Consider the following 19343-nt stretch of genomic DNA (forward strand, 5'->3'; position numbering starts at 1 on the left):
GTTTTCAATAAATTGTCACAGTTATAGTGGGCAACATTAAAAAAAAGAACACACAGTGTCATTTTGGCACTCTGCATCCTGTCCATTGACAAAAACAACTGAGGCATGGATTTACAAGAGGAAGACACTGTTAGGTTAGTGTCTCCGGAATCAATCTAGGAAGCAGAAACATCCTCATTGCTCCAAACTGCTAATTTGCATATTGACAAAAATAGCAATACCTGAGCAACCTCGAGTTGTGGTGGCAGACTCCCTTTAAATGAAAGAGTCGAAGATTATTACATAAATCAAGCAGAGTTATTTTATTTTTAAGTAAAGAAACAATTGAAGAAGGTATTTCACAGATGAATACAAATGGACTCTTGCACCAGGAGGATTGGGCATGGCTAGTGCTCCATTAAGAATTTACTAACTCATCTACACCACCTTTCTGGCATAGATAGTGTATAGGTGGTGTTTTTTTGGCACACGACCAAAGATATACCACATTGTTCCTCCTACGCCCCAATCACCACTTTCATAAAAAGTGGGTGAAATGGGGCAGAGACCAAGGTGGGTGGGAGTAGGATGTCTCAGCCCAACAAATTTACTATAACTCATGCTAGAACGCTGGTGAGGGTTATACCCAAATTACATGACTGGTGTAGATTTCAGTTCTGGCCCACAGGAGTGCACCTAAAATGTTATGAGGCTGAAGCTTCTTAATAATTCAGGTGCAGTCAGCACTAATGGGTGAATGAATGGGCGAGTGGTGCACAGAAGACCAGTAAATAAATCCGCCCTTTTCCCGATCACCGAATAGCTGGTAACATATTGTTATCCTATACAATGTGCGCATACTTCACACCAAGTTGAATACCTGAGATGCTTCTATTTTTATTTTTATAACTCCATGCTGATAAGCATTGTTGACTCCTGATGGTTTTGTAGAAATACAAGAAAATCTTTTTTTGGCAACCTAACTCTTGTCCTCTTCCTCCTGACTGTGAAACCGCTTGGCGACCGCTGTGATAAGCGCAGCTCCTTTCCCACTGCCATCTTCAGAGAGGATGAATGTCACATCACATTGTGGTGACAACTTCTTCACAGTTTCTTGTAAGATTTTAGAGAAACTAGAAAATAAAAAAATAATGAACTTATCTTGAAGTGTTGACTGATACGGAACCTGTTTAACATACTGTAGTCAAATTGTTATTCGTATTCTGTATTTGTGTGTATCTCTTAAAAAGTTACCCAGTCCTTGAAGTTTTTTTTATTTATTTTTTTAAAGCTTATCAATTGATGACCTATCCTTATTGGACATTGACAGAAATCTGACACACCAAGCCCCCTGCTGATCAGCTGTTTGAAGACACCCGAGACTCCTCAATCCAATGGTATTCAGTTTATGAACTATTTAACCCGGGCTCCTCGTGGTGTGAATGTTTTACAGTAACTGCAAAGTGGATGGTATTCTGGCTAATCCCATCCACACATTGCAGAAAAATATCTGTCGTGGACATAATGTGATTTCAAAAACAGCCACGTTTATGAAAATCGCAGCATGTCTATTATACCTATGGAAATACTTGCGTTCTCTGTATAGATATAAGAGAAACACAAAGTCTGCGCTTTTGTAGAAATCTTTTTTGCAGTGCTTTTTTCGCTATGGCCTGCTAGGCCTTATAAAGAGCTTTGCTTAGCAGCACATCTAAGCTATCTTAAGAGTGAACAAATCTAACTCCTGCTACAATCAATTCTGCCACTTCAACCTCACTCCTGCTTCCAACATAACTGTATTCCTGCCTGTTATTATCAGTCTTTCTGTTGGTATGTCTATAACCACTTTGTAGCAATTATATTAGTTGTGATACCTCTGTGTCTACACCCTGCTGTGCCCCCCCCCTCCTCCCACTTCCTTGTCTTTGATTCTGTCTTGAATCTGTTTGCATATATCCACACCCCCATTCACACCTGATGGGCATCTTACAAACCTCGGGTGGTATAAATGTAAGAGCTTAGGTCATTTGGCCTAGGTCATTTGTGCAATCCACGTGTGAAATCTAAGTGTGGTTATCAGAATTAGGCCAGAATGGGGCCAGAAGGGAACACAAACCAACTGCTACAAACTGATTACTTGTCTAACTGAAATGCTTCTCACTTTCATCACTATTGTTCTCCCAATCCTTGTAAAAACCACTTTTCCACCCCAAACCAGCCTTGTCAGTAAAGAAATCCTCATCTCTCCCTCTCTCCTACCTCACCATATAACTTTCTCTGCACAGCTGCTCACAAACCTGCAGGCTATCCGCCCCAGACACACACATCTCTCTCCGCACCCTCTCCTACCTACACCTGCTGTCCCTCTCCCTGCTACTCCTTGCTTCCCCCTACGCCAAACAGCGGCACAACATGGGGTTTTCCTGCCCCTGTGTACTGTTTAGGACAGGTGGAATAAGTTTACTTAACTAACAAAACAACCTCCCCCTCCCCTATATTAGGTCAGAGAGACCTCTCCCCCTCCGTGTTAGTCACAAGAATAATTCATCTTTCTTACAGACAGTAAATCTGCATAAAGGGAGGGAGACTTGTGCCGCTGTTTGGGCTAAGGGAAAACAGATTATCTTCATAATCTTTTGTTCCCCCTACGCCAAACAGCGGCACAACATGGGGATCTAGCAAGAAAATATCCCATTAGGGAGGGAAACTCTGAGAGGCTGAAGCTAAAATGGTACGCCCAAAGGCCACTGCATTGGAGGTGCGCCAGTCAAGCCTATAATGCTTAGCAAACGTCAGGTGCGAGCTCCAGGAAGCTGCACTACATATTTGGTCGGGGGGGGGGGGGGGGGGGGGGGGGCTTGGGGGGGGAAAGAGAGCTCTCTCCCTCCCCTGTGTAAATACCTTTTTTCTGGTTCTTTTTTTCTTGCAGGTGGGGACCTCGGTTCCCATCCTCTGTCTAGCCGCGGGCGTCCGTCGGGTGCCGGCTGCGGCAGCGCTGCAGCATCGGCGCCTAGGGCCTTCCGGCCAGCGGAACTTCCTGTCGCCGGGGAGTTCCCGGCAGTCGGATTAAGCGCGCACTCGGCCGGGCCGCCGCGCTTGCGCAGAGGTTCCTCGCGCCGCGGCCCAGCCTTTGGTTAGGGGGAGCCGGCATTTGCGGCTCTATTATGTTTTAAGGAGTGGGAGTCTCCCCCCTCCTTCTAGAGAAGCCACTATCTTCCGCCTTTTTTTTAGGGGTTTTGGGGCAGTTTCGGCATTCTTTGAGGGGGGTGGGTGGGACCTGTAGTTGTGTCCGCCCCTTCCCCCTCCTGTCTCTCCTCCTTCCCGCCCTCCTGCCTTTAAAAGCCCCTTTGTCCTGCTGCGGAGTGCTTGACTGCTCGCACTCAAGCTGGAACACGCTGTATCTTTGTGTAGGATACTAGGAGTCAGTTCCCTACTACTTGAAGGTCTGGGGCAGGCAGGGGGGGGGGGGTAGGGAGGGTGAGTTTCCAGCACATGTTTTAACCCTTTGTCTCTTGCCTTGCTAGATGTCTTCTTCCTCCTCAACCCGAGATATCCCGCCGAGAAAGTCCACGTCGAAGCGCCGGCACCTGGCATGCTTAAAATGTAGTATTCCGCTGCCCGATGGGTATGCCTATCAGTGCTGCCGTGGGTGCAGAGGCTCCCCTTCGGAGGAGACCTCACTGCGTGATGTCGTAGGATGGGTGAAGGAGTTTGTCGGAGAGTCTATGAAGAAACTGGAGACCTCCATTTCCCAGTTAGGCAAGAGACCACGACTGGAATCTCTGCAGCTGTCCCTTCCGTCCCTGGAGGGCTTGCAGATAGTGGATCAGGTGTCCTCTGGGGAGGATCCTGAAGAACCGATAAAGGCTTCTTTCCCACTGGAGAAGATTCCCAAGCTCCTGAAAGTGGTCAGGGCCAAGGACCCAGATGCTGAATCGGGCGAGGGCCCTTCCGGATCTCTTAGATCCTTCAAGGCGTCCCCGGAGGTGATAAAAAGGATGGAGGCTGAATGGAAGAAGCCTGAGAGGGCATTCAATGCCTCCAGGAGATTTAGAGGCCATTTCCTATTGCTGAAGACCAGCTGAGCTCTTGGGGACCTCCACCTAAGGTAGACATGGCGGTCGCCAAACTGTCTAAGCGTACGGTTCTTCCTGCGGAGGACGGGTCTAATCTCCAGGACCCCATGGACCGGAGGACGGAGGGATCCCTGAGGAGAATCTATGCCGCCTCTTCGGCTCAGGCCTCCGTGAGCATCGCGGCAGGAGAAGTGGTGACCAAGCTCCAGTCCGATTTGGCTAACCTGCAAAGGGAGACAGATGCAGGAACCCACAGGGACGAGCTGCTGGAGTCCATAGCAGACATCAATCTTATGGTGGATTATCTTGCCGAGGCCGTCTTCTATCAGTCTAAATTGGCCTCTAGAGCCATGGCATTATCTACGGCCGCGAGACGGCCTTTATGGCTTAAACCATGGCGGGCGGACAACGCCTCTAAGTTTACCCTCTGCAGTCTCCCCTTTGAGGCCGGAAGATTGTTTGGAAGAGAGCTGGACAGAATAATGGAGGGGTTGGCGGACTCCAAGGGCAAGTGCCTCCCCCAGTCTGGCGGAAGGGGCCAGCGCTCCTTTCGGACCTACCGCCCTTCAAGGGGAACATCGAGAGGTCGCTTTCAAAGGCGCTCAGGTCAACCCAGAGGAGGAGGTCGGGGCGCCTCCCAGGAGGCGAAGAGAGGCATATGACTATCTCGGCCCTCCCCACCACGCTTCCGCGACAGTAGGGGGTCGCCTTTCCGCTTTCGCCTCAGAGTGGTCCCGACATATCAGGGACCCATGGGTCCTCGACATTATACACAACGGCTACAAGATCAGCTTCGCTTCTCCACCTCCAGACAAGTACGTCAGGACCCGCCCTCTTCAGGGCACCAAACAACTTCATCTGGAGTCCATACAAGAGTATGTGGACAAGGCTGCATTGGAACCGGTACCTATGGAAGAACGGGGGCTGGGAGTCTACTCCCCAGTGTTTCTAGTCCCAAAAGCATCCGGAGGTTGGCGCATGATCATAGATCTCAGATACCTAAATCGGTATATCTGCAGAGTCCGGTTCCGTATGGAGACCATCAAGTCGGTCCTTCCCTTTCTGCAGCCAGGAGATTTATTCGTCACCCTAGATCTAAGGGACGCTTATCTCCATGTACCTATATTTTCCCCACACAGAAGGTACCTAAGGATTGCCGTCCGCCTAGGCGGGAAACTTTGTCATTTCCAGTTCAAAGCTCTCCCATTCGGTATATCATCGGCCCCCCACACCTTCACCAAGGTGGTGGCCCCGGTCATAGCCGCCCTGCGTCTCCAAGGGATATTCATTGTCCCTTATCTGGACGACTGGCTCCTGAAAGCCCAGTCAAAGGAGACTCTCGCCACACAGTTGAGTATCACCGTGGCTTTCCTAACCGAGCTGGGCTGGCTGGTGAACTGGCAGAAGTCAGTACTGGTTCCTTCCACCTGGGTGCAATTCCTGGGTTGCAATCTGGATTCTCTCAGTATGATGATCTCCCTGCCCTCTCCGCGCAAGGAGAAGATTGGTCTGGCGGTACTACACCTTTCCCGCACCCGGAAGGTTATGATAAGGACAGCAATGAAGGTCCTGGGGCTAATGTCCGCGACTGTCGAGGCAGTTCCCTGGGCGTTATGGCATATGCGCCCTCTTCAAGCCGAGATCCTGAGAGAATGGAACCACAGTCCCAGAGGACTGCAGAAGCCTATCCAGTTAACCATCAGGGCCCGTCGATCACTAAAATGGTGGTCCCAGCTCAAAGACGGGAGGTCCACGGCCCAGACTTCCTGGACCCTGTTGACCACAGATGCCTCCCTTTCGGGCTGGGGAGCGCATCTGGGGGAGACCCTAGCCCAAGGTACCTGGAGCCAACTGGAGAAGACCCGCTCCTCCAACTGGCGCGAGCTGATGGCAATATACCGCGCCCTCCTGGCCTTTTCCCCTTATCTAAAGGGAGCAGCGGTGAGAGTAAGATCAGACAACCTGACAGCGGTTCATTATGTCAACAAACAAGGGGGAACCAGATCCCTCTCACTCATGGAGGTGACAGACCGCATTTTCACCTGGGCAGAAGACAACATATCCCAATTGTCGGCGGTACACATCAGAGGACAACTCAACGTCCTAGCGGATCAGCTGAGCAGAGGCATAGCGACGAGAGGCGAATGGTCGCTGGATCCAGGCATATTTCATCATCTTACACGGAAATGGGGTCTCCCCGAGGTGGACCTGATGGCCACCCAATACAATGCTAAAGTAGAGGTATTTTGTTCCCTCTACCAGGAGGATAATCCCTTGGCAATAGATGCCCTGTCAATACCATGGAGGTTCAAACTAGTTTACGTTTTTCCTCCAATTCCAATGATTCCGAAGGTATTGGCGAAGCTCAGGCAGGTCCAGACATCGGCAATAGTGATCATGCCATTCTGGCCAAAAAGGGCATGGTTTACCCACCTCATGTCAATGAGTCGAGGGACCTACTGGAGGCTTCCACGAGTCCACAACCTGGTAACTCTAAATGGTCAGCTCTGCCAGGACCTGGACAGGTTCAACCTCACTGCCTGGAGGTTAACCGCACCGTTTGTGGAGACAGAGGATTATCCCAGGCCGTCCTGAGAACACTGGCAAGTTCAAGAGCAGACTCTACTAACCGCAGCTACCAGAGAATTGCACGGATTTATCAGGAATGGTGCACAGAGAGTCAGGCCGACAATTCGGCTGTTGAAACAATCCTGGAATTTCTGCAGGGTGGCCTGGACAAAGGATTAACTCCGGCCACCCTAAAGGTGCATGTCTCGGCACTGTCTGCTCACTTAGGGGCTCGGTTGTCTCAAAATCCTCTGGTCAAACAGTTTCTGAAAGGGGCCTCTAGGCTCCGCCCTCCAGTGCAACCGCCAGTCCCGCAGTGGGACTTAGCTTCGGTGCTTCAAGGACTGTGTGAACCACCCTTCGAACCCTTGTCTGAGGTAGACTTAAGATACCTCACACTTAAGGTAACATTTTTATTGGCTATAACATCCGCCAAAAGGGTTGGAGAATTACAGGCTCTATCAGCTTCTGAGCCTTATATTCAATTTTTTCCTGACAGGGTGCAACTGCGGTTTGTCCGTGGGTTCCTACCCAAGGTTCCCACCCCTGAGAACATCAACCAGGTGATATCCCTACCCTCCTTCTTTCCTTCCCCTACTTCAGAACAGGAGAAGAAGTTGCATAGCTTCGACCTGGTGAGGGCCTTGCGTATATACTTGGAGCAGACAAACCCCTTTCGTAAGTCAGAGAATTTACTCATAAACGTATTTGGTCACAATAAGGGTAACAAGGCCTCCAAAGTCACCCTGTCAAAGTGGATAAAGGAAGCCATCATTGGGTCCTTATAAACCCAAGACCTGCCTGTTCCAGAGTGTCTGCGGGCCCACACTACCAGGGCCATATCTGCCTCCTGCGCAGAAAGGCAGTCCCTCTCGGTGGACCAAATATGTAGTGCAGCTTCCTGGAGCTCGCACCTGACGTTTGCTAAGCATTATAGGCTTGACTGGCGCACCTCCAATGCAGTGGCCTTTGGGCGTACCATTTTAGCTTCAGCCTCTCAGAGTTTCCCTCCCTAATGGGATATTTTCTTGCTAGATCCCCATGTTGTGCCGCTGTTTGGCGTAGGGGGAACAAAAGATTATGAAGATAATCTGTTTTCCCTTAGCCCAAACAGCGGCACAAGTCTCCCTCCCTTTATGCAGATTTACTGTCTGTAAGAAAGATGAATTATTCTTGTGACTAACACGGAGGGGGAGAGGTCTCTCTGACCTAATATAGGGGAGGGGGAGGTTGTTTTGTTAGTTAAGTAAACTTATTCCACCTGTCCTAAACAGTACACAGGGGCAGGAAAACCCCATGTTGTCCGCTGTTTGGGCTAAGGGAAAACAGATTATCTTCATAATCTTTCGTTCTGTAACATATCTCCTAATCCTGGACCTCCCCAGCAAATCTCCACTGTCGACCTTTTCCCCAAACCTGGCGTTAGCTCACGGAACCCCCGAAATCTCAAACCAATCTCACCCTGTCCTCTCCGGTGCACTATGGAATACCCACTCCGTACGTAATAAACTAGACTACATCCACGACCTTTTCATTCTTAATGAATTTTCATTTCTCAGTCTCACAGAAACATGACTGACACCCTCAGACACCGCCTCCCCGCCGCCCTCTTCTATGGAGGTCTGCAATTCTCAAATACTCCCCACCCCAACAATAAACCTGGTGGAGGTGTAGGTGTCCTCCTGTCAGACAATTGCTCATTCGCCCCTATCCAAGCGCTACCTTCCCTCACCCTCCCCTCCTTTGAAATGCACTCTGTTCGTATCTACTCACCCTCCAACTGACCGTCATATTGACCGCCGGGACCTACTGCTGCCTTCATCAACCACTTCACCACCTGGCTCACACACTTCCTATCCAAAGACACCCCCACCATCATCATGGGTGATTTCAACATCCCCATTAACACAGAACACCCCCCCCCCCCCCGCTTCTAGTCTCTTGTCCCTCACCGCCTCCTTTGGTCACTCCCAATGGTCCTCCTCTGCCACCCCTCTGCTCCATATGCAGCCTCTCTAACTCTCCATATACGCTCTCTGACCACAACCTGCTGACATTCTCTGCCCTCTCCTCTCTAATTGACACCCCAACCTCTAAACCAACACGTCCCCGCAGGAACCACAACCGCCTTGACACTTGCACTCTCTCAGAATCACTCCTACCACTTGCTGACATATCCTCACTTCAGGACACAGATGCCGCTGCTGCCTTCTATAACTCCACCATTACCTCAGCCCTTGAATCTGTACCCCCCTACGAAAACACCAGAGCCCGACCGATCAATAGGCAACCCTGGCACACCGACCTGACAAAAAAACTGAGACGTGCCTCGTGGGTTGCAGAGCGCCTCTGGAAGAAAAGCCACTCCCAGGAAGACTTCCTCAGTTACAAAGAGGCAGTTCTCACATTTAAGAACACACTCACCTCTGCAAAGCAGGTCTACTTCACCACACTCATATCTACACTCTCTCGCAATCCCAAACAGCTATTCACCACCTTCAACTCTGTCCTCCTGCGCCCCCTCCGACATCACTTATCATAGCTGATGACTTTGCCTTTTACTTCAAAACTAAAATTGACACCATCAGAGACAGTCTCACCCTAATCCCCCGACAACCACTCCACCCAACTGCTCACTGCTCATCATCCTTTATCTGTTTCTCCACCATCACTGATGAAAAACTCTCCTCCCTAATCTCCAAATCCCACCTCACCTCCTGCGCGCTTGACCCGAGCCAGTCACATCTCATCCCCAAACTCACTGAAGTCATTACTCCGGCCCTAACCCATCTCTTCAACCTATCTCTAGCCAATGGATCCTTCCCCTCTTCCTTCAAACACGCCACAGTCACAACTATACTTAAGAAGCCGTCCCTTGACCCGTCCTCTCCAGCCAACTATCATCCCATCTCACTGCTCCCGTACGCCTCAAAACTGCTTAAGTAACACGTCCACTCAGAACTCGCCTCCTATCCTCGTCCAACTTGCTCTTTGACAGACTACAGTCAGGCTTCAGACCCCGTCCACTGAAACTGCCCTAACAAAAGTTACTAATGACCTTCTAACCGCCAAAGCCAAGCGCCATTACTCTGTCCTCTTCCTCCTTTACCTCTCCTCTGTCTTTGACACAGTTGACCACTCCCTCCTGTTAGAAATTCTCTCATTCCTTGCTATCTCAGACCTGGCCCTTTCCTGGATCTCCTCATACCTCACCGACCGCACATTTAACGTCTCCCACTCGCACACCACCCCTCACCACGCCCTCTCTCTGTAGGTGTCCACCAAGGCTCCGTCCTTGGACCCCTCCTGTTCTCCATCTATAACCTTGGCCTGGGCCAACTCATAGAATCTCATGGTTTCCAGTACCATTGCTATGCCGATGACACCCAAATATACATCTCTGGACCAGACATTACCTCTCTGCTGGTCAGAGTTCCAGACTGTTTAGCAGCTGTAGCCTCCTTCCTCTCTTCCCGCTTTCTCAAACTCAACATGAAGAAAACGGAGTTCATCATCTTCACCCCACCCCGTATGGCCCCTCCACCTGACCCATCTATCAAAGTTAACGGAACCACAATTACCCCTGTACCACGAGCCCGTTGCCTTGGGGTAACCCTGGACTCCGACCTATCCTTCAAGTCACACATTCAAACCCTCAGCGCTTCCTGCCGCCTCCAACTCAAGAACATCCATCAAATCCGCTCCTTCCTCACCCCTGAAACCACTAAGATGCTCATCCAGGCCCTCATAATCTTCCGCTTAGATTACTGCAACACCCTTCTCCATGGACTCCCAGCTAACACTCTCGTCCCCCTCCAGTCAACCTTAAACTGCACTGCTCGTTTAATTCACCTCACCCCCCGATCTTCATTGACTGCTCCCCTATGCCAGTCCCTCCACTGGCTACCCATAGCCTAGCGAATTGAGTTCAAGCTACTAACGTTAACATTCAAAGCGATCCACAACCTTTCCCCTCCATATATCTCCGAACTAATCTCCCGCTACTTGCCCACACATAAGCTCAGATCCTCCAATGACCTCCTACTCCGCTCTGCTCTCATTCGCTCCTCACACAACCGTCTCCAAGATTTATTCCGTGCATCCCCCATACTCTGGAACTCCTTAACAAGACACATAAGACTGACCCACACAATCACAGGCTTCAAGAAGGCCATGAAGATTCACCTATTCAAGAAGGCCTACAACCTCCAATAACACTATCACCACACCGCCATCTGAACTGTCTCCCCCTCTCCTTCTGTCTCTATCCCCCTTCCCTCATAGATTGTAAGCCCTCGTGGGCAGTCATTGTTAGTATTATATCTACCTGTATATTTTGTGTATTGTATATAAACCCCCAAATGTGAAGCACCATGGAATTAATGGTGCTATATAAATAAACAATAATAATAATAATTAATAATAATAAAATTGGCCACCATTATGTGGAGCCTTTCTCAGTACATGCTGACAGTCTTTCTACTACAACAATAAGAATACAATATTGCTCCTACCCATTTACAACCCATAGTGGTTGCCAAATTTGTTTATCTTTTTCTTCTATTTTTGTGTTTTTTTAATTAACTTGTTCTATATCTGTATGAAGAACATTTTTGCAAATCCACCTAGTGTGGTGTGAGAAATTTCCTGATTTCTATCCCTTTATTGCTTATTATGTAATAATACACCTATAACTTACTGTGGGTGAAGCTTATACAAGGTTCCATCAACACCAACTGTAGTTTTCAGTTGGTCAAGACCACGATTTTCTCTGATTTTGTCTACAATTGCAGCCAAGCCGGCTCCACATAACGTTGCTGCTCTTGTAGACACCGCACCACAAACTTCCTTTACAATGATACTGTCATCACAGGTACTATCTAAACCTAGTTGTTGGAGGATCTTCCGGACCTGAAGAAGAGCTAGACGATCACTGTGAAAAGAAAAAAGTAGTGACCAGTTATAAATCTATACAAAAATGTCACTCTCTTAAAAGGCAGATAAGCTGAGGCAGTATGCTGTGACAGTCACAGTAGGGGTTACACTACACCTCAAGGCACACAACTCAATTATTGAAGAACCTCTGAAGGCAAGCAGATAGCCTCCTGCAACCATTTATTTAAGGAGAACATACGACGAGGATAACTTGAAGATTGTGGGGTCCAACTGCTCAAACCTCCCTCCCCACTGATCAGGAGGACAGGAGACATTCATAATTTTTTTGCAGATGGTCATTTACAACAGTTTTCTGGCATAAATAGTGACTGAAAATCTATGCCAGCAACCAGTGGTGTAACAAATGTCTTGTGGGCCTGGGGTCTCCTGGTTACGCCCCTGCCAGCAACAAACTGGCATAGATCTCAGACTAGGTGCACGGCGGACCCTGTAGGATACACCTAATGTATAATTAGAGATGAAAAAGGAAAACCATTTACTTGAAGATATGATGAGGTCATGTGGCCTTGTCATAAGGTAACATCTTGTCCATTTTTTCTATTAAAGGGGCTCTATCATTGGGAAAAGTCATTTTTAACTAATCACATCCTTGAATAGCCTTTAGAATGACTATTCCACACCTACCTTTAGTATGTAAATTGCCTCGGTGGTTTCTAAATGAGCTCGTTTTTATTCATATGCTAATGAGCTTCCAGCCCGCACAGGAAGTTCCCAGCAGTCGCCCCTGCTATTATCTCCTATGTGTGTGTGCAAACATACACATCAGTCATCATAATCAGCAGCCTGTGCTGTATACACCCTTAGGAAACAATAGCAAAGAGGGTGCAGAATGCATAGTGCACCCAGTCTAATTAACATATGAATAAAAACAGACTTATTCAAAAACCACTGAGGCAATTTACATACTAAAGGTAGGTGTGGAATAGCCTTTCTAAAGCCTATGCAAGGATGTGATTAGTTAAAAATGACTTTTCCCAATGATAGAGCCCCTTTAAGCTGCTTGCTGGAAGTGTCATTCAAGTGCTGGGGGCCCAGAGTGCCAGGAAGGGCCCGCTTGGGTTCAGCAATGAGCGCTTCCATCATTACAGAGCAGCGCGAAAAGTGCAGACTTCACTCTCACTTACTGCTCATAGATCCCCGGATCAAATTTCAGATGCTTTTTTGCTTTGACGCCTTTTAGAGGAACACCCTGCTGCTGCATGAGTTGCGCCACAAAAGGGTCAATGAGGCTCGGATACTTAATGGCCAACACAAACCTGGAGCCAGCCCTGGTGCTAGGAGCAGGTCTGGAGGCCACATGCTGAGAGATGTTGTCTCTAGTGAATTAAAATATCTGCACCAGAGTCAAAAGCAGGGGGACATGTGGCTCCTGAATAACTGGTTGGGAATATTGATGTACAGAATGTCAGAAAAATAATCACCTTTCTATTTGAGACAGAAATTTAGTTTCAAATATTCCTTTTGTCCTCAGTCGTTCAGAAATTTGTCCTCGGAATAACAGACCACGTTTGGTTAAATCAATAAGAATCTGTCTGACGATTTCTCCAAGGTACATTCCGCTTGTCATCTTTTCATAACTATATGAAACATGTACAGATAGATTAGTCATGTGCAAGCCACAGCACAAGTAAATTCAAATTATATAGTATGTGTTTTTTTTTTTTTTACTATTTGCATAAAACCATTTTCTGGCTTTTTATACTTTGATTCTTGTCGTCTTAAGTATTTAGATGTAAAGAGATCAATAAGAGTACACTTCCCTCTAAACTTCTATCAAGCCCTATTACTCAGGTTCACATATTGAATCCTGATTGTTTCAGGGATTACGCACTGATCAGATAGCTATTGGTAGATTTGCTACAGAAATATTTGCTAAACGGATCTTGAAAGAGGCAAAACCAAAAAAATTGCAAGGAATAAGATGGTTGTAGACGATCTGTGTAGACTGGACCACCCCCTCTTAGGCTGAAGTTAGGAGTTGGTTCAAACAAAACATGGGCAGATCTGTGCAAGGTAGTACAAGGAGTAGATGTCCTACCAACCAGTATACACTATTTATTTTCAATACATTTTTTTTACCTTTGTTTTCCAGGATTTAATGAGTATTTATCCACATGGATATCATATTGTGTCTGAATGTCAGAGAGACAGCCATTATCCCCAAATCCTCCCCATTCTGTGTTGATACACATTTTTCCTTCATCGCCATCTATTATTTCAATGTTCTTCATTTCTTCCATATAACACACATTGCTCCCAGTACCTGGGGAAGAAAGACATGCATATAGATTGTATTAATAAATATTGATCTATCTTGAGATAACTTCCATAGGGTGGTATGAGATACAGTGTTCTTTTTTTCCACCAAGTAGAACTTATTTACATATGGATGGTAGCAAAATGTTACAGTACTACGCAACTTATTTTTACAGGCAAAGACGCCACTGAAGTAAGGTTTGGTTCTGATGGTCAATTACATAGATATTCTATTCTAGTATTACCTGCAATGAGCCCGATCTCACAGTCTGGAGCTTCATATCCACAGGTCATCATGGTTCCCACTGTGTCATTGACAATTGCCACAATGTCCAAGTCAAACTCCTTCAAAACCGAATACAGAAATTGGTGTACATAACAAATGATATGCTATAAGCCTACATAGGGAACATGTATTATTACAGTAACTACTATACAAACTATGTTATGACTAAATAATGTAAAACACGGAAAAATGAGCCAAGTGAATCACATTCTAAGCAAACTTCTATCAAATTTATTTTACCTAGGGTGTTGTGTGGCAAGTCATTTTTACTAAATTTCGCCTTAAGTATGGGCTCCACATTGCAAGTTTGTTGTGGAAAAAATGGTGTGTATTACAGTGCCTGCAAAGTGGATGGGATTCTGGCTAATTCTGTGAAAAGCGCTGTGGGGAAAAAAAAGCAGCGCCTTAGTCTAATGATGATGATTCGCAAATAATAGCCCTCGTCTGTGTCTTATTATACCTTTCTACTAGATATAGCTGAGAGCAGCTAAGAAATAGCAGGTGGCACACAGATAGACTTCAGGCATTAATTTCTCTATCTTATAAAAATGAATTTTTGTCTGTCTGTCTGTCTGTCTGTTCTTTATGCGCGACCAAACGACTGGACCGATCTTCACCAAATTTGGCACTCAGATACTTCAGGTGTCCGAGAAGGTTTAAGATGAGAAGCCAACTCACTCGGACGTACCGTTCTGGAGATACAGCTTTCCCAAGACCCTGTCCTCCCATTAGCCAAAACAAACCTGCAAGTCTTTCACTCATATTCCAACTGCAATACACACAGTCACTGCACATGTACAATCCAACACTGATCACCAAGCTGAGATACACGCATCAGAGGATTAGATACACAGGTCAGCACACAATATCATATGTCAGCGGATTAGATACGCACGTCTGCACACAATTACACATGCCAGAGGATTAGATACAAGTGTCTGCACAAAGTACCATGCGCCAAAAGATTAGATACGCGCGTCTACACAAAGTTACACATGCCAGAGGATTAGATACGCGCGTCTGCACAAAGTACCACACGCTGGAAGATTAGATACACAGGTCAGCACCCAGTATCACATGCCAGAGTTCCACATGCCAGAGTTCCACATGCCAAAGGATTAGATACATGTGTCTGCACAAAGAACCACACGCCAGAGGATTAGATACACAAGTCAGCAAATAGTATCACACACACCGGAGTATTAGATATGCGTATCTTCACACAGTACCACACGCCGGCCGGAGGATTATATACACGCATCTGCACACAATACCACACGCCAGAGTATTAGATACGTGCCAGTGCACACAATACCACATGCTGGAGAATTAGATACACACGTCTGCACACAGTACCACATGCTGACCAGAGAATTAGATGTGTACGTCTGCACACAGCACCACACGCTGGAGAATTAGATACGCATGTCTTTACACAATACCACATGCCAGAGGATTAGATATGCACCACTGCACACAATACCACATGCAGGAGGATTAGATACGCACATCTGCACACAGTTCCACACACCACAGGATTAGATATGCGCTACTGCACACAATACCACACGCCAGAGGATTGGATACGCGCCAATGCACACAGTTCCACACGCCACAGGATTAGATACACGCATCTACACACAATTCCACATGCCGGAGGATTAGATACGTGAGTCTGCACACAGTTTTACATGCCAGAGGATTAGATACGCACCTCAACACGTTGTACCACATGCCAGAGGATTAGATTACGTGCATCTTCAAACAGTTTTACATGCCGGAGGATTAGATACGTATGTCTATAAACAGTTATACATGCCGCAGGATTAGATACGCACGTCTTTACACAATACCACATGCTGCAGGATTTGATACATGTCTGCACACAGTTCCAAATGACACAGGATTAGATACGCACGTCTTTACACAATACCACACAATTGAGGATTAGATACGCGCCACTGAAAACAATACCACACGGTGGAGGATTAGATATGCACTACTGCACACAATACAACACGGGGAGAGTTAGATACAAGTGTCTGCACACAGTACTATGTGCCAGATGATTAGATACGCATGTCAGCACACAGCATCACATGCCGGAGGTTTAGATACTTTCGTCTATACACAGTTACACATGCCGCAGGATTAGAAACACACGTCTGTGCACACTTCCACACGCCGGAGGATTAGATACATACGTCTTTACACAATACCACACAATGGAAGATTAGATACGCGCCACTGCACACAATACCACACACCAAAGGATTAGATACAAGCTATTGTGCACAATACCACACAGGGAAGGTTAGATACATGCGTCTGCACACAGTACCAGACGCCAAGGGATTTGATATGCGTGTCTGCGGACAGTACTACTCACTGGAGGATTAGATACGCGTGTCTGCACACAATAACACATGCTGGAGGATTAGATACACAAGTCAGCACACAATAACACATGCTGGAGGATTAGATACACAAGTCAGCACACAGTATCACACGCCAGAGGATTAGATACAGTATTGCCCAAAAGTATTATAAATTACATTATAAATGTAGGGGAATTGTATAGACAGTGACTTTCTTCAACAAAATCAGCTGCCTGCTGAGTAAAGCAAGGGGTTAATGGGTTGGGAAAAGAAGTCAACCCCCAAGTGATCCACTGATCGACACATCAGCTTCTAAAAAGGTCATGTCTATATAGAAAGGTAAATCAATTATTATATAGAAACTCATAACCAATTATTTCTCAAGTATCAGCCTTCTAGAGCTAAAATACAGAGGAAGAAAAGAGGTGTATAAAAAAGGGTAAAATAGCTAATGTCAGATAAAAGTATAAGATTATTTTATATTCAACACATAAAAATGGACACTTCATGTTAAAAACAAAAAAATACAAACATGGGATACAGACAGGATCCGATTTAGATCCCCCATCCCATCCCATATCTGTAAGGCCTGGTTCACATCTGCATGTGGTATTCTGTTCAGGGAGTCTGCTTTGGGACCCCTGCACGGAATCCCCAACACATTAAAAAGAGGTGAGCAATGAAAGCACACAGACCCCATAGACCAGGGGTGCCCAATACGTCGATCGCGATCTACTGGTAGATCGCAAAAGACGTATGGGTCGATCGCAGGATGAAGGGATCCCCGGTGTCTGCTTGCTCACAGTGCAGGCTGAGAGTCATCTCCTGACACTGGCAGGCCGGGCTGCCGCAGCCCCAGCCTGCCAGTGTCCAGAGATAACTCTCAGTCTGTGCTGTGAACAGAAAGACACCGGGAATCCCTGGACGGCCACAGAACGCTGCTGTCTCCTGCTCTCGCGATCCGTTCGGCCAAGCCCACAGGCCCGGCCCTGCCCACAGGCCCGGCCCTGCCCACAGATATGCCCAGCCCGCCCGGTCCCGCCCATACGCCCACCCACAGGCCCGCCCAGGCCCTAGTAGATCTTTTGCCTTGGTCAGCTAACAAAGTAGCTCACACGCTGAAAAAGTGTGAGCACCCCTGACATAGACTATAAGGGTGTCTGTGTGTTTTCCGCATAAATCATGCAGAGAGAAAAGTAGTTCATGAACTACTATTCTCTACACATGACTTGTGTATACACCGTGCCAAAAATACATAGATCCCACTATAGTCTATGGGGTCCGTGTGCTCACCGCTTTTTAATATGTTCGGTATTCCGTTCAGGGGGTCCCCAAATGGACTCCCCAAACAGAATACTGACCGCAGATGTGAACCAAGCTTTGCACATACATAATACCCACTGGGTATTTGACGGGCATTGCCACCTTAAAATCAGCTACTAGCAACCTACAATTTATTATTTTATAGAAAAAAGGATTGAGCTAAAGAATTTTACAGCTTACAAATCATCGATGGATCGCTAGAGGGTTATATTTTAGAGTGAGGGTCCCCTGTCCTTGCACAGGGACTTGTTAATATACCTGCCCATAGACTGAGGAGTCAGGTAAGAGCCTAGACCCATGATGGTGAACCTAGGCACGCGTGTCAGAGAGGGCACATGAGCCCTCTATGCTGGAACGCGTGTAATCACCGGGATCACTCACTAATGGGGAATCTGGTTGGGGCAGAGGTCACACACTGCTGTCAGTGTAGGCCGCGCTCGTGTGAACTGTGGCCTACACAGACAGCTTTAAGCTGTAAAGACAGTAAAGATAATATCTAAAGTTATTTATAACACAATTTTACAATTCAGTTCATATTAGGAAGGTATTGGTGTCCTTAAAGATGATTCCTCACTAATCCTGTATAGCCAAGAAAAAAAGCACATGACCTTGTGGTAGATACCTTGGTATTTTGATGCATACTTACATTCCTTCTCTTGATGGCTTCTCTCAGCATGTCTACTACATCTTGTCCTTCACAGTCCGTGGCTTTGAAGCCTTTTGTCCATCCAACCAATGTCCCCTACACAGTAAAAGGAAGACACATTAGGTTTGGGTGAGTACAAGGACTGTCTCTGAAAGTGAACCTGTTAGAATATTTATCCTGTCCTATCAGAGCGTGATACTATAGAGGGATAAAAGCTAGGTTCTGAGAAATAAATATACGTTTATATGATTTGGAGCTGGACAACTCCATATAAAGCATATAAAGTATATCTCCTTGGAGAGAATGTGAGAGTCCTAAATACCCTGCCCACACATAACGATTGCATGAAATTAAAATAGTTAAGAAATTTACTATGAGTGCTGAAGGGTGCCTTATCCTCTATGTGTCTGATGTCTGAAGACTGCTGAAGATGCCCCTCATGTCCATGTGCATTAGTCAGAACCAGAGGTGTGAAGTACTAGATAGTGGTAAACTGATGATGACTTTGTATCAGTGAGTCTCAACCATTTTAAGCCAATTACCCCCCCCCCTTCCCTGCTCGTAAAAAAAAAAAAATAGAAAAAAAAAAGTTCTAAGTGAGTACCCCCAATCATACAACAGATCTCAATTGAGAGAAAAAACCTGGCGCACCCAATTGATGGCCCTTCATCCAGTCACCTATTCCATTGCGGTCCTCAAGGTCATGGGGGAGACTGAATGGGAGACCAAAAACTATTAACCTTGAATGACGGACTTCCAATCACTACTTGTTTCTGCATTCACAACTAAATCTATAATCTATGATTTCGGGAATCATTAATTGGACATGTAATGACGTGGACCTAACGACAGATCTCATCTTATCTACGTTACAT

General features: G+C 46.7%; 1 protein-coding gene across 1 annotated transcript in view; it reads right to left on the reverse strand.

Moving 5' to 3' along the window:
- Positions 1–397: 397 nt before the first annotated feature.
- LOC142183306 (hexokinase HKDC1-like) overlaps positions 398–19343 on the reverse strand; it is a 39383-nt gene continuing 20437 nt past the window's right edge. Inside the window, exons 13-18 of the mRNA XM_075258338.1 lie at positions 18469–18564; positions 14081–14180; positions 13659–13842; positions 13001–13156; positions 11323–11556; positions 398–1112 (exon numbers count right to left, since the gene is read on the reverse strand). Of these exons, the coding sequence (XP_075114439.1) occupies positions 959–1112; positions 11323–11556; positions 13001–13156; positions 13659–13842; positions 14081–14180; positions 18469–18564 (924 nt within the window). The 3' untranslated portion in view covers positions 398–958. The remainder of the gene's footprint in view (positions 1113–11322; positions 11557–13000; positions 13157–13658; positions 13843–14080; positions 14181–18468; positions 18565–19343) is intronic.

This window comes from Leptodactylus fuscus, chromosome 10, assembly GCF_031893055.1.
Source record: "Leptodactylus fuscus isolate aLepFus1 chromosome 10, aLepFus1.hap2, whole genome shotgun sequence".
Lineage (NCBI taxonomy): Eukaryota > Metazoa > Chordata > Amphibia > Anura > Leptodactylidae > Leptodactylus > Leptodactylus fuscus.